Source organism: Trichomycterus rosablanca, chromosome 9 (assembly GCF_030014385.1).
Source record: "Trichomycterus rosablanca isolate fTriRos1 chromosome 9, fTriRos1.hap1, whole genome shotgun sequence".
Classification (NCBI taxonomy): Eukaryota; Metazoa; Chordata; class Actinopteri; order Siluriformes; family Trichomycteridae; genus Trichomycterus; species Trichomycterus rosablanca.
In genome coordinates this window covers 27,718,193-27,734,244 of record NC_085996.1, presented here as the reverse complement: position 1 = coordinate 27,734,244, position 16,052 = coordinate 27,718,193, and the positions used below count along the sequence as shown (strand labels likewise).

At 40.1% G+C, this 16,052-nt stretch overlaps 1 protein-coding gene across 1 annotated transcript; it reads left to right on the top strand.

Annotated features, from left to right (window-relative positions):
- Positions 1-8,158: 8,158 nt before the first annotated feature.
- On the top strand, positions 8,159-13,338 carry si:dkey-5n18.1 (uncharacterized protein LOC570444 homolog). The gene is made up of 2 exons (XM_063001318.1): positions 8,159-8,651; positions 12,958-13,338. Exons 1-2 carry the CDS (start codon positions 8,181-8,183, stop codon positions 13,135-13,137), a joined length of 651 nt encoding a protein of 216 aa, XP_062857388.1. The 5' UTR covers positions 8,159-8,180; the 3' UTR covers positions 13,138-13,338.
- Positions 13,339-16,052: the final 2,714 nt, after the last annotated feature.

Below are 16,052 nucleotides of genomic sequence, written 5' to 3'. Positions count from 1 at the left end.
GCTAAATGCTGAAAACGTAATATTGTGTAGGTTCCTCTTGTGCCACCAAAACAGCTGAGACTGACAGCAGCAGATCCTTTAAGGATGGTAGACTGCAAGGTGGGGCCTTAATAGGGGGCATGGAGGTGCAGATGATTGGTGTCATTTTCTCTTGCTTGACAATCAATGCACTTGCCAGCTCCTTTGACTCACCTGCTTTGTTTTGCTTTGGATGCTTGGTCCAGTCTGATCTTCCGCAGGCATGTGATGCCAGCATTCTACAGTTTTTTTGGTAATTCATCTCAGTGTTTTGGGTCTCACAATGGTACCTCCCTGAAAGAGCGGAATGTGGCGTCCCTTGTCCCTTTTCCAGAGTGGGCCCCACCCGTAAATCCACATTATGCGCTGGGTGTACCTGTTGTTGTGACTGGGGTGCTGCTTGTTCATTGCCTGTTCCAGCTGGTTCTGAAGGTTCCTTATCTTTCTTTTTCCAAAAGCTAAAGGCTGGAGGAGTTTTTATGTTCTTAGTTCTGCTCTATCCCTATTCTATCCACTTCTCCATTGTGGGCTGCAAACTTTGTGTCTTTCATTTAGAAGGAGAAGAATGCCTTTATTTGTCATATATATACAGATACACATTTACAGTACAACAAGTCTTTCTTCGCATATCAGTGCAGGGTCAGCTACTGTACGCCGTCCCTGGAGCAGACAGGGTTAGGGGCCTTACTCAAGGACACAACAGTGACTGCATAGCATTTGCACTTGGGTTCTTTTTATTCTTGCAGGTGTCGGGCTTCACAGCATAATTCGATAGCAAGGCGCATAAAAGGGATAACATTTTTCCTGCTTAAAATGCTGGACCTCCTCTCTTAGCCGTTCCTTCTTATCCCTATATGGCTCCATTATTCTCTTTTCTTCTCTCTTTTATCCTCCCACTTATTACTTTATCCTTACATTCAGCCTGCATTTCCCAGTTGCACGCTATAAGTTAGAGAGATTCATCAAATGATTTCTCCGCACACACAAACATGAGCAAACATTTTTCTCCTAGTCTCAAAGCAATAAAAATGGCTGGTAGTGTTTCTGTTTAATAAGTCCCTTAGCCACTGTGAAACTGCTTATAGGAAGGGAGATTGCATGCAATGGCTGTGTGTCTTCAATGTTTACACCATTACATTAAGAAACACCACATTTTATGAAACTTTAATTGCTATGGCGTTGGGATTACACCATTCAGATGGCTGAGTATTTGTTATTGCTTCACATAATGGCTACATGATACCTACTTTGGCTCTTTCTCATGACTGTTACAACCCAATAACATAAATATTTATTTTAACCGACTATTTAAACTTTTACTCTCAATGAGAGTATATATATTGTTTATGCATTTTCTCCCTTTTTTCTCCCTTTTTAGCACGTCCAATTGCCCGATTGCATCATGCTTCCTCTCCACCAATGCCGATCCCTGCTCTGATTGATGAGAACAAAGCTAACCCACACCCTTTCTGACACGTGGGAAGCATGCCGTATGCATCTTATCACCTACACTTTGACGAGTGCAGTGCAGCTCAGCGTTGTGTATGGAGAGACACACCCTGAGAGCACTCTTTTCTCATCTCTGTGCATGCGCCATCAATCAGCCAGCAGAGGTCGTGCACCAGTCATGAGAGAGAGACCCCATCTGGCTTAGTCCCGCTCATATCTGAACAACAGGCCAATCGTTGATCATGTGGCCGCTCAGCCTAGCTGACACGATGTTTTCGAGATCCCAGCTCTGGTTCCAGCATGTGTTTTTACTGCTGCGCCACCTGAACGGCCAGAGTAGTGTTCTACCAGCTCATGTAGAAGTCATGTTCTACCAATGTCTGTGTGGTTTTTGTGTATTCTGTTATCTCTTACCTCTTTAAAACAGTCCAGCCGCTCAGGTGGCGCAGCGGTAAAAAGACACACTGCAACCAGAGCTGGATTCTGAGTACATCGTATCTAATCCAGCTCTGCCTTAACGGTTCGAGGCTGAGTGGCTGTATGAGCAACGATTGGCCGGTTGCTCAGTTGGGGGGCGGGACAAAGAACCGGATGTGGGTCTCTGTCAGAATGCGATTACGACCTCTGTCGGCTGATTAGAGGCGCCTGCACAGAGATGAGGAAGAGTGCCCTTGAGGTGTGTCTCTCCGCATGCAACGCTAGGTGGCACAACACTCATCAATGTGTGGGTGGCAAAAATGCATCCGGCTGCTGCCCATGTTTCGGAGGGGATATGGGTTAGCTTCGATCTCCTCGGTCAGGGCAGGGGCAGGGTTCGGCATAGACAGAGAGGAAGCACGATGCAAATTGAACAATTGGATGCGCTAAAGGGGGAGAAAAAGGAAGAAAAAAAAAAAAAAAAAAAAAAACAGTCCAGTAGTTAGATCAGCCTTGCTAAATTGCCCCTAGGGGTGAACAAGTATGTGTATGATGCCCTGCTTTAGACTTGTGCCCTGTGTATCCACATTTACTATAGTCTTCCAAATCCAGACGTGCAGTCTGGGGTAAATCATAAAAAATTTAGCTTTAACTGGCACTAACACCTGTCTCAAACCTGTTTCATTTCTAGTGGTGAGTTTATTTGTTTATTTTATGTTTACCTTTTGAGAAAGGACAGGCCAAAGCTTGGCACTTTGCCAATAATTGTCAGCAGATTATTCAACTGTTGCTCAACAAGTTATTACAAATATTTTGGATATTTTACCATCTACAGTCCATAATATTATAAAAACATTCAGGAAATCTAGAGAATTTTCTGTGAGAAAAGCAAGGCCAAATAACACTTCATGATCCCTCAGACAGCACGTCTATGTGATGGATTTCATGTACACAGGCAAGTTATAACTCTACTAGGTACAACTGGGAGTCATATGTCAACATTGCCAGACTTCTGGGTTTGATCTCACCTAAAATTAACAGATACACAGTGGAAACTTGTATTGTGATCTGATGAGTCAACCTTTCAGAAATACAAGAACAAAGGTCCTATCCTGTTAAGAGCTGAAGCTGCATAATGAAAGGAAGTGGGGTGCAATTTTAAAACTAGATTAGTTGGTGTTCAGTCCACAAATAGCTATCAAGGGAAATGTGATGTAGCACATTGGTATTTATGCTTCTGTCGTTACTTTTGGAAAGCATTATGGGCATTCAGATCATTCATATCAGTTCAAAAAGAAGACTGGCATTTGGCATTTTCATCATTTAGCTTTTAGCTTGTTTTAGTTTGTTGTGCCAAAGATGTGAATAACCATCCATACTGTTATTAGCAAATAGTGGAAATGCCAACATTTGTCATGCAATGGGGTGCATCAGTGCCCATGGCATGTATAACTTGCACATGTGAGTCGGTACAATTGATGTGGAGGCATATATTGGCTTTTTATTGATATATACACTGATTAGCCATAACATTAAAACCACCTCCTTGTTTCTTCACTCACTGTCCATTTTATCAGCTCCACTTATCATATAGAAGCACTTTGAAGTTCTACAATTACTGACTGTAGTCCATCTGTTTCTCTACATACTTTTTTAGACTGCTTTCACCCTGTTCTTCAATGGTCAGGACACCCACAGGACCACTACACATTAGGTATTATTTAGGTGGTGGATGATTCTCAGCACTGCAGTGACAATGACATGGTGTTGGTGTGTTAGTGTGTGTTGTGCTGGTATGAGTTTTTAAATACAGTGTCCACTCACTGTCCACTCTATTAGACTCTCCTACCTAGTTGGTCCAACTTGTAGATGTAAAGTCAGAGACGATCGCTCATCTTTTGCTGCTGTTTGAGTTGGTCATCTTCTAGACCTTCATCAATGGGGCACTGTTGGCTGGATATTTTTGGTTGGTGGACTATTCTCAGTCCAGCAGTGACAAAGAGGTGTTTAAAAGCTTCAGCAGCATTGCTGTGTCTTATCCACTCATACCAGCACAACACACACTAACACACCACCACCATGTCAGTGTCACTGCAGTGCTGAGAATGATCCACCACCCAAATAATACCTACTCTGTTGTGGTCCTGTGGGGGTCCTGACCATTGAAGAACAGCATGAAAGGGGGCTAACAAAGCATGCAGAGAAACAGATGGACTACAGTCAGTAATTGTAGAACCACAAAGTGCTCCTATGTGGTAAGTGGAGCTAATAAGATGGACAGTGAGTGTAGAAACAAGGAGGTGGTTTTAGTGTTATGGCTGATCAGTGTATGTTGCCATTAGGGTGATGTAATTTCCTGGGAAGTCTATGGTTATTTCAGCCAGACAATACAATGCCTCATTCAGCATGTGCTACAACAGTGCGGCTTTATAGACACAAAGCCGGCAGACTGAGCTGTCTGCAGTCCAGATCTGTCTCCTATTGAAAATGTAAACCGCATAATAAAGAGGGGAATCAGACAATGGTGTCCATAGACACCAGCTTAGGTCTTGTATCAAGCAAAACAAACAAATCTGCGTGTGTTGCAGGCATTACGTTTTAAATGTGTTAATTGTATTTTATAAATATAATGTTGGTCAGTTAAACCATCGCAAATCTTTTCTTTGTACTTTTGTCCATTAAATAAATAAATGTCCTTACTTTTCTGGAAATGGGGTTTGTATTTTATTTATTTATTAATAACCATGTGTTTTATTACCGCTTTATCGTATTTATGGTTGCAGTAGGTTCGAGTCACTGTGCAAACGGCCGGAAACACCCTGGACAGGTCGCCAGTCCACACGGTTTGTATATATTATAGGGATCAAAGAAAGTTTACAAATCAGTGCCTTCTGTTTTGTTAGCATTTGACATGCTGTCCCAACTTTTCTGAAATTAAGGGTTTTATTTTCTAATTCATTCATTTGACCATTCATTCGTTTGACCATAAACAAACTGCATTTGTAAGAATGTCCACTTATTTACAGTAGAGAATAAAGCAATTAGACAGTTTAAAACCTCTCTTAGACTATATTTTAATTCTTTCATCTCTGGAAATATTTGTAAAGGTTAAAAATGTGATTTCTTTAAACTTTTAATGAGACCCCATGGGAGTTTAAATACCCCAAGAATGGTTTCTTTTGGTATTAGGTATAAACGGTTGGTCTGTGAAGCTTCATTTTAAAGAAGTGTGTTGTGCCTGTCTCTTTATTAATAATTCCAGTTCCACACGGTTATATTAACTTTATAACTTTATCTTTATTAACTCCCGCTACACTCATTCACTCATGCACGTAACATACACCGGTGCGAAGCCAACTAGCGGTAAACCACACACACACTGTTTCTCATGCAGGTATATCAAAATAAGAGTCCCATTCAAAGTATATAACCAAATATTACAAAGTGCTCCTTAAAAATGATGCTTGCGAGGAAAACAATTCATTAAATGAACTTCAGATTTACTTATTTAAAGGCTAGCTTGCTAACCCGAGGTAAAATTAATTAATGTTTTCTGCTTTTTACTTTTAAGTTTTAGTTCTCCAATCCATACAAAACTGGATCCTATTCTTTAATGCCCTTTAGTAAACTCAAAGAAGTGAGAACTATTTTTAATAATAATATGCAGCAGAGCATTTTTGGATTTTTACATCAAATTATTAATAAATGCACATTTGATTTGTTCCTTTACACAGAGGGCAGCATAGAGGGGCAACAGTTAGTGTGGGTGGTGCTAGAGAAAATCCTTGTCTTTGGTTGTCTTTTTCAGAGTACTACACATGAGCACATAACATTAATATTATATTTAAATAGACCAGCCATAACATTAAAACCACCTCCTTGTTTCTACACCCACTGTCCATTTTATCAGCTCCACTTACCATATAGAAACACTTTGTAGTCCTACTATTACTGACTAGTCCATCTGTTTCTCTGCATGCTTTTTTAGCTGTTTTTCAATGGTCAGGACCACCACAGAGTAGGTATTATTTGGGTGGTGGATCATTCTCAGCACAGCCGTAACAATGACATGGTGGTGGTGTGTTAGTGTGTGTTGTGCTGGTATGAGTGGATAAGACACAGCAGCACTGCTGGAGTTTTTAAACACCTCACTGTCACTACTGGACTGAATAGTCCACCAACCAAAAAAATATCCAGCCAACAGTGCCCTGTGGGCAGCATCCTGTGACCATTGATGAAGGTCTAGAAGATGACCAACTCAAACAGCAGCAATAGATGAGTGCTCGTCTCTAACTTTACATCTACAAGGTGGACCAACTAGGTAGTAGTGTCTAATAGAGTGGACAGTGAGTAGACACGATATTTTAAAAACTCCACCCATACCAGGGTGAAATCAGGCAAAAAAAAGTATGTAGAGAAATGGATGGACTACAGTCAGTAATTGTAGAACTACAAAGTGCTTCTATATGGTAAGTGGAGCTGATAAAATGGACAGTGAGTGTAAAAACAAGGAGGTGGTCATAATGTTATGCCTGATCTGTGTATACCAAAATGTCCCTTTTCTGGTCTGACTTGATACTTTTGAAAATATGTATTTTGTAACTTAGGTTTGTACCTTCTATTTACCTTATACACTAATTTACATTACCTTATTCTGAGTTTGCACTTTCCCATGTATAAATACATACCATAGATACAAAAGTCATAGACATAAGGAAAAGAGAGTGTGCACAATATGCTCAGTGGGTCCAGCTCACCTTGATTTTGGATCAATATGACAGAAGGTCAGTCTAAGAGGTCTTTAAAAAAAGGTTTATAGCATGAAATCAAACATCTAATCTTAAAGATTGCTCAGCTGGATAGTGGGAGAATACATTTGGGATTTTTGTCTTGCAAAGCTGCAAAAAGTGCACAGCAGTGGTCTAAACAGATGTAAAAGTTAATATGATCTCAGAAGTCATCAATTTTTGTAATTGCTGGCAAGTCCGTGTTTGACATACTAATATAATAGTACAGGTCTGTATACCTGAACCCTACAGTGAGAGTTTTGGGTGGCTATAAAATGCTGTGAGTCCCTTAGAGATAACTGACATTATTATATACACCAATCAGCCATAACATTAAAACCACCTCCTTGTTTCTACACTCACTGTCCATTTTATCAGCTCCACTTATCATATAGAAGCACTTTGTAGTTCTACAATTGCTGACTGTAATCCATCTATTTCTCTACATACTTTTTTTAGCCTGCTTTCACCTTGTTCTTCAATGGTCAGGACACCCACAGGACCACTACAGAGCAGGTATTATTGGATCATTCTCAGCACTGCAGTGACACTGACATGGTGGTGGTGTGTTAGTGTGTGTTGTGTAATTACTGTGTCCACTCACTGTCCACTCTATTAGACACTCCTACATAGTTGGTCCACCTTGTTGATGTAAAGTCCGAGACGATGTCTCATCTATTGCTGCTGTTGGTCATCTTCTAGATCTTTATCAGTGGTCATAGGACGCTGCCCACAGGGCGCTGTTGGCTGGATATTTTTGGTTGGTGGACTATTCTCAGTTCAGCAGTGACGATGAGGTGTATAAAAACTCCAGCAGCATCATACCAGCACAACACACACTAACACACCAGCACCACCACGTCGGTGATGTCAGTGTCACTGCAGTGCTGAGAATGACCCACCACCCAAATAATACCTGCTCTGTAGTGGTCCTGGGAGAGTCCTGACCATTGAAGAACAGCATGAAAGGGGACTAACAAAGCATTCAGAGAAACAGCTGGACTACAATCAGTAATTGTAGAATTACAAAGTTCTTCTATATGGTAAGTTGAGCTGATAAAATGGACAGTGAGTGTAGAAACAAGGAGGTGGTTTTAATGTTATGGCTGATCAGTGTATTTTATTGTATACTTTTAATATGGAGCTGCCCCCCTTTTCAGCTATAACGGCTTCCAGTGTCAATTAATAATTGACCATTAAAGTTACTAGCATAAAACAACTGTTAAAGTTGCACATGCAGAAGAGGAAAGTACTTCATTGTTTAGTATTGTAAAAGAGCATTGTTATAAAATATTGATGATTTGGACAGATTAGTGTTGCAAAACAAAACCAGCATGTGATTTTTAGGGAAGCAGATCGTTTACTTCCTTCTACTTGTTGCTGACTATACAATGCTTTAAGTCTAAATGCCACAGCATGACCTTCTGATCCCTTAAACCAGTGAGTTGCATCTACGCCCACATTCTGGGTTTAATAATCTTTGCGTTCAGAGTTAATAGCAGTTCGATCATGGCAAGATTCGAGGTAGCAGCACTGCTTGCAGTATTGAATCTCTTTTATTTTGGCTCGGAGGGGGCGACCCAGCCTGGAAACTGCAGGATTGTGTGTGACCCTTTTCAAAGCCAGAGCGACACACATGACCAGGGTGTAAATGTCTTGGTCATCCCTCTCTCTTCATCGGGAGGGGGTTCCCCAGGACCAGCAGGACCACCAGGTAAAGCAGGACCCCCTGGACCTCCTGGACCTAAAGGACAAGGCTCTCTAGCACGAGGGCCAGTTGCCTTTTATGCAGCCCTGAAGGAAGATTTTAGAAAGGATGATGTTTTAAAGTTTACCAACGTGATAACAAATCTGGGTAACCACTATGACTCTTTAACTGGGACTTTTACATGCCAGTCAGCTGGGGTGTACCACTTTAGCTTCAACATTGTAAAGACCGGAGTCAGTCTCAGGGCAGATTTGGTGGTCAACAATGATAAGGTAATCATCCTGTTTGGTTTATTCATTATAAGTGTTTCTTACACACAAATATAAATTAATAAAATATTTTGCTTTGAAATACTGAATAAAATAAACTTGATTTCTTTATCAAATCTTTATAAAATCTTGCAAATACTATACGGTAGCCCATTGAGTTATGAACGGTTTACAATACAAACATTTCAGGTTACAAACAATCTTTTTCAACTTAATGTACAAACAAATTTTGGATTACGAACAGAAATTCACGAAACACGTGACATCACGAACAAGTTGACTCCAACTGTCTCTCTCTCTCTCTCTCTCTCTATATATATATATATATATATATATATATATATATATACTGTATATATCTATATACAGTGTATCACAAAAGTGAGTACACCCCTCACATTTCTGCAGATATTTAAGTATATCTTTTCATGGGACAACACTGACAAAATGACACTTTGACACAATGAAAAGTAGTCTGTGTACAGCTTATATAACAGTGTAAATTTATTCTTCCCTCAAAATAACTCAATATACAGCCATTAATGTCTAAACCACTGGCAACAAAAGTGAGTACACCCCTTAGTGAAAGTTCCTGAAGTGTCAATATTTTGTGTGGCCACCATTATTTCCCAGAACTGCCTTAACTCTCCTGGGCATGGAGTTTACCAGAGCTTCACAGGTTGCCACTGGAATGCTTTTCCACTCCTCCATGACGACATCACGGAGCTGGCGGATATTCGAGACTTTGCGCTCCTCCACCTTCCGCTTGAGGATGCCCCAAAGATGTTCTATTGGGTTTAGGTCTGGAGACATGCTTGGCCAGTCCATCACCTTTACCCTCAGCCTCTTCAATAAAGCAGTGGTCGTCTTAGAGGTGTGTTTGGGGTCATTATCATGCTGGAACACTGCCCTGCGACCCAGTTTCCGGAGGGAGGGGATCATGCTCTGCTCAGTATTTCACAGTACATATTGGAGTTCATGTGTCCCTCAATGAAATGTAACTCCCCAACACCTGCTGCACTCATGCAGCCCCAGACCATGGCATTCCCACCACCATGCTTGACTGTAGGCATGACACACTTATCTTTGTACTCCTCACCTGATTGCCGCCACACATGCTTGAGACCATCTGAACCAAACAAATTAATCTTGGTCTCATCAGACCATAGGACATGGTTCCAGTTATCCATGTCCTTTGTTGACATGTCTTCAGCAAACTGTTTGCGGGCTTTCTTGTGTAGAGACTTCAGAAGAGGCTTCCTTCTGGGGTGACAGCCATGCAGACCAATTTGATGTAGTGTGCGGCGTATGGTCTGAGCACTGACAGGCTGACCCCGCACCTTTTCAATCTCTGCAGCAATGCTGACAGCACTTCTGCGCCTATCTTTCAAAAACAGCAGTTGGATGTGACGCTGAGCACGTGCACTCAGCTTCTTTGGATGACCAACGCGAGGTCTGTTCTGAGTGGACCCTGCTCTTTTAAAACGCTGGATGATCTTGGCCACTGTGCTGCAGCTCAGTTTCAGGGTGTTGGCAATCTTCTTGTAGCCTTGGCCATCTTCATGTAGCGCAACAATTCGTCTTTTAAGATCCTCAGAGAGTTCTTTGCCATGAGTTGCCATGTTGGAACTTTCAGTGACCAGTATGAGAGAGTGTGAGAGCTGTACTACTAAATTGAACACACCTGCTCCCTATGCACACCTGAGACCTAGTTACACTAACAAATCACATGACATTTTGGAGGGAAAATGACAAGCAGTGCTCAATTTGGACATTTAGGGGTGTAGTCTCTTAGGGGTGTACTCACTTTTGTTGCCAGTGGTTTAGACATTAATGGCTGTATATTGAGTTATTTTGAGGGAAGAATAAATTTACACTGTTATATAAGCTGCACACAGACTACTTTTCATTGTGTCAAAGTGTCATTTTGTCAGTGTTGTCCCATGAAAAGATATACTTAAATATCTGCAGAAATGTGAGGGGTGTACTCACTTTTGTGATACACTGTATATATCTATCTATCTATCTATCTATATATATCTATATCTATATCTATATATATATATATATACCTGTATATATACTGTATATACAGTGAGCGAACATTCGGACATTTTCTTTATATTTTGTAAAATTCAATATTAAAATGGCCCCAAAGAATGTGCAGAGAAAGCTTAGTGGTGAGAAAATGAACAAATCTATTACATGTGTTGTATAATTACTCCTGCCAGTAGCTGTCACTGTGTATTAGACAGAGGGGACAGTGAGTGAGAGAGAAGAAGGAAATTATTATTTCATGCAATTACACCTATAAAATACAACACTATTGAAATAAAGAAGGAAATATTAGAGAAATATGAGAGTTATTGTTGTTTCTGGTAGATACATTTTATTAAAAAAGAAGGAATTTATTATGGTGTATGGTACAGCACACATACTTTACTGAAATGTGATGTGTGGTGTTTTATGTACAGTACTACTGTGTATTGTTGTTTTTTGTTTATTACAGTATTATATATTCTATAATTTAAAAGTAGGGGAAAATATACTTGTATTTATAACAAAGACAATTTAGGACATTAGGAAGGGGGTGGTTTGGAAGGTCTGGCACGGATTAATTCTATTTACATTATTTCCTATGGGACAAATAGGTTTAACTAATAAACATTTTGAATTAAGAACAGCACTTCGGAACAAATTAAATTCGTAAGTCAAGGGTCCACTGTATATGTAAATGAATAGAGGCTCTAAGTTTGAAAACAGACATTTCAGTCAATTGTGACAGTACAAATTTTTATTTGTATTTTCTAAAATAATAATTATTGTACATTTTTAATAAATTTTGATGTTTTGTTAGTTAGCAATAAACAGGAAAATATAGTCTAATAAAGAAAGCATTTGCCTTGCCCCCTAAAATGTCCAATCCATGCACAAACCTTACTGTGGTTCTTCTCATGAATTGACTCTCTGGTAGACTCCCAGCTTAGACTGTACAGGGCCCTCTATTGCCCTACAGCTAGTGTATGCTATTTTCTCCCTAACTTCTATTAGTAGTCACCTGCACCCACCCAAACTCTTTTCCCATCTCGGTATTGGGTCCAGAATCACTCATACTCACCAGTGTTGGTACAATGGGCATAAGTGAGTATTGTCCAGATGTATCAAACTTATGGTGCAGCAGCTTTGCCATAAAAAGCCTGCATTTTGTCCAGAGGTCTTAGCAATCTCATTGGAACAAAGAAAAAAACCTGGATCTACAGACATGATGAAGGCTGGGACAAATGTCTGTGGCAACCATATAAAGATTACTTAACAACCAAGGGCTTCATGGTCAGACTACTTTTTCTGCATTTATCAGACGCCTTTATCCAAAGCGACTTACAACACCGTTAGTATACTGAGCAATTGAGGGTTAAGGGCCTTGCTCAAGGGCCCCACAGCAGCAACCTGGCAGTGGTGGGGCTTGAACCAGCAACCTTTTGATTATTAGTCAAATACCTTAACTGCTAGGCTACAACTGCCACTACACTACACTCACTACTCTTAACCACAAAGTACAGGAAAGGCAGACTGCTGGTCTATTTAAATTCCTTCTGGTGTATTCCAGAGTTCTGGGCTACAGTTCTATTAAGTGACAAACTGGAACTGTTTGGCCAAACAGATCTGGTTTGTCTGGCGCAAGAAAGGTGAGGCTTATAACCAGAAGAATGAAATCCTCATGGTCAAGCAGTAATTATAAGTTCAAATTTGCAGGTGTTGACTTTTTTAATGTCTAATTCATATTTTATATTCCTTATTTGACTCCAGTATACAAAAACAGTCTCACTTCCCCACAATGGACATATTTTTGGGTGTAGGCTTGCCAGTTGAAATAGCTGCTAGGCCCTAGTAAGTACAGGGGAAACAATAAAACGGCTTTTGAACAGTTGTTTACTTCTAATCCATGTACATGAAGCCGTAGGTCTTTAATACATAAAAACAGCTCCCAGATTGTATCACCTAATTCTGTTTGGTGTTTTTACATATTTTTTGCTGCAGATCTGCAAATTCCCCTTCCAACAACAGTATATTTAGGTATTAACCTTGAGTGAGGGTATTCAACATATTTCTGTACTCAACAAAATGCTTTTTGGGGTTTATGACTGGCAGTAGGGATGTAAACACGGCAACCCAGACATGTTTCCCCAGGCTGACATAAATAAATACATCGTTTTAATAATGAACTGGTTCATCTTTTTATTAAAATATTAAAAACATTAATATTTACCAGTGCTCTTGTAAAAATGTCATATTGCATGTTTTTGTGAAGGTTGTAGCGAGTGCCGTGGCGGTAGATGCGCTCCACACCGATACTGCCAGCAACAGCGCAGTGGTGCAGCTGGGATCTGGAGATCGGGTGAATGTTCGCCTAATCAAGAGTGATAGTACGCTGAAGGACACCCAGAATCTGTTCAGCACCTTTTCCGGTTACCTCCTATACGAGCTCTGAGACCCACACTTTTACACAAGTCCTCTGTGTCCTCCATGAGACCATAACACCAACAATAAAGGCTCTAAACATCACTGAATCTTAGGGTCATTTATTCTTAGCCTCTGTACGATTGTTTCCTCCTTTTGTGTTAGATTGATGTGGTGCCACTTTGTATTCAGTCAGAGTTTCTCATTGAATAAAGAAGGCTCTGTTACCAAGTTCCTGACTAAGACTTTTTGTTGCTATGGTTGAATCAATTGAACAATTTAGCTGCAAGGCTGCGCATGCATGAGAGGACAGTTCACCCTGACCACAAGAGTTATCTCTCACACGGACACAGCTGCTGCACTGGTACCAACAGATTCATGTCTAAATCACTGATTGAAGATCTCTGTTACATTTTATGAAGATTTAAAATCACAGCTGTTCATTTTAAACCATTAAAATGATTAATGCTATGAAGTAGTGCAGGGAGCTATAAATATTTATGAACGTGCATCCCCAATTCTGCTGCTGTCCTATAAATGGATGGCATATTATCCTCTGCATTTTGTTGCCTTGTACTTGTACTGAGCAATGACAAAGTTGAAATCTATCTATCTATCTATCTATCTATCCATCATCCATCCATCAATGATAGCAAACCTGGTCTAGTACTTAAAATGACCACAACATCTACCAGTTGTATGTTATGTATGCCAAATTAGAAGACCAGTGGTGGTCCTATAGTACTTTGAATTTTGTAGTATTCAATTTGAGATTCGCCAAAGTTATCAACTTACAAACCATGTTGGCTGGCTAATGTCACAGCACAATACAAAACATTTTTATATATTTTAAACATATACATAATTATTAATATATTGTAAAGTATTTATAAATGTGGACGTTTTCTCAGGGACATACACTGATCAGCCATAACATTAAAACCACCTCCTTGTTTCTACACTTACTGTCCATTTTATCAGCTCCACTTACCATATAGAAACACTTTGTAGTTCTACAATTACTGACTGTAGTCCATCTGTTTCTCTACATACTGTTTTAACCTGCTCTCACCCTGTTTTTCAATAGTAAGGACAGGACCCCCACAGAGCAGGTATTATTTGGGTGGTGGATCATTCTCAGCACTGTAGTGTGTAGTGGGTGGTGTGTTAGTGTATTTTGTGCTGGTATAAGTGGATCAGACACAGCAGTGCTGCTGGAGTTCTTAAAAACCGTGTCCACTTACTGTCCACTCTATTAGACACTCCTACCTAGTTGGTCCACCTTGTAGATGTAAAGTCAGAGACGATCACTCATCTTTTGCTGCTGTTTGAGTTGGTCATCTTCTAGATGACCACAGGGTGCTGTTGGTTGGATATATTTTTGGTCGGTGGTCTATTCTCAGTCCAGCAGTGACAGTGAGGTGTTTAAAAACTCAATTAGCGCTGCTGTGCCTGATCCACTCATATCAGCACAACACACACTAACACACCACCACCATGTCAGTGTCACTGCAGTACTGAGAATGATCCAACACACATCAGTTGTAATGCGTGATGGGTAAAACCTTTTTTGGTAAAACTCAGAATGGCTAAATAACAGGATGGCTAACCACTAGCTCTAACTTTTATGAGGACCTACTACAATTTGTGCCTGCATGCAGCAGCCAGAAAATCCAGGTTACCAACAGCTAGTAGGCTAAATCCTAATTAATAAGCAGGATCTCTATCTTCAAATATAGCAAAGTAATTTATTTCTTCATTTGTGTAGGTGACATTAGCACACAACCTGGAGCCGAGGTAATATACAAATATTAAATACTTCATTATGTAGATGTAAAGGTTACATTAGCACATAGCTAACATCCCAGATAATATATAGGTGTCAAATATTTGTAATCATGATTGTGTAGATGACATTAGTACATAGCTAACATCCCAGCTAATCAGACTATGTTTGTTCCAGAGATTTCAGGAATCTCATCCACTCATATAATGATTTAAACATTGGAATTGATGACGATAAAATTGGACTAACTGTTAGCCCATTTTCATGCTCTATTTTTGTACTCTGCACTTCTGATTTGTGCTGTTGCTATTTAATTCCTAAAAATAATCATTATAAGTTAAATCAGACATTCATAACATTTTAACAATTTAAATGTGTGTTTAGGTGTCCTAAACTATCAACTTATTCAATAAAAAAAAATTACTATTCCGCTCAGGTGGCGCAGTGGTAAAAAACACATGCTGGAACCAGAGCTGGGATCTCGAATACATCGTATCAAATCTCAGCTCTACCTGCGGCTAGGCTGCAGCCACATGAACAACGATTGGCCTGTTGTTCAGATATGGGTGGGATTAAGCCAGATGGGGTCTCTCTCTCATAACTAATGCAATTACGACTCTGCTGGCTGATTGACGCCACCTGCACAGAGATGAGAAAAGAGTGCTCTCAGGATGTGTCTCTCCGTACACAGTGCTGAGCTGCACTGCACTCGTCAAAGTGTCGGTAATAGGAGGCATACGGCATGCTGCTCACATGTCGGAGGGGGCGTGGGATAGCCTCGTTCTCCTTAATCAGAGGGGGATCGGCATTGGTGGAGAGGAAGCATGACGCAATCGGACAATTGGACGTGCTAAAAGGGAGAAAAACGGGAAGAAAATGCACAAATAAAAACAACATTTATATATAAAAAATTTCCTACCTTTATCACACAATAATAACCACAACAGCATTTCATTCTCCTTTACATCACTAAGATATTATGCTATTTTGCCAGAAGTGTGTGATCCCTGTTGTTTATTAAGTGTAGGTGTTTCTGCTACACCTATTGCTATTTGTATTGTAAAAACAATACAAAAATGAATCCTTTGCTTCCAGCTGTATAGAGGACTTTATAAAGGAATGACCTGAAGACCTTTTCTGTTACAACATGACTTTGCTGC

Coding starts and splice junctions, on each gene's coding strand:
- si:dkey-5n18.1 (XM_063001318.1), top strand. CDS start 8,181: ATGGCAAGATTCGAGGTAGCAGCACTGCTTGCAGTATTGAATCTCTTT. Junction 8,652..12,957: donor TGGTGGTCAACAATGATAAG/GTAATCATCCTG, acceptor GTTTTTGTGAAG/GTTGTAGCGAGTGCCGTGGC.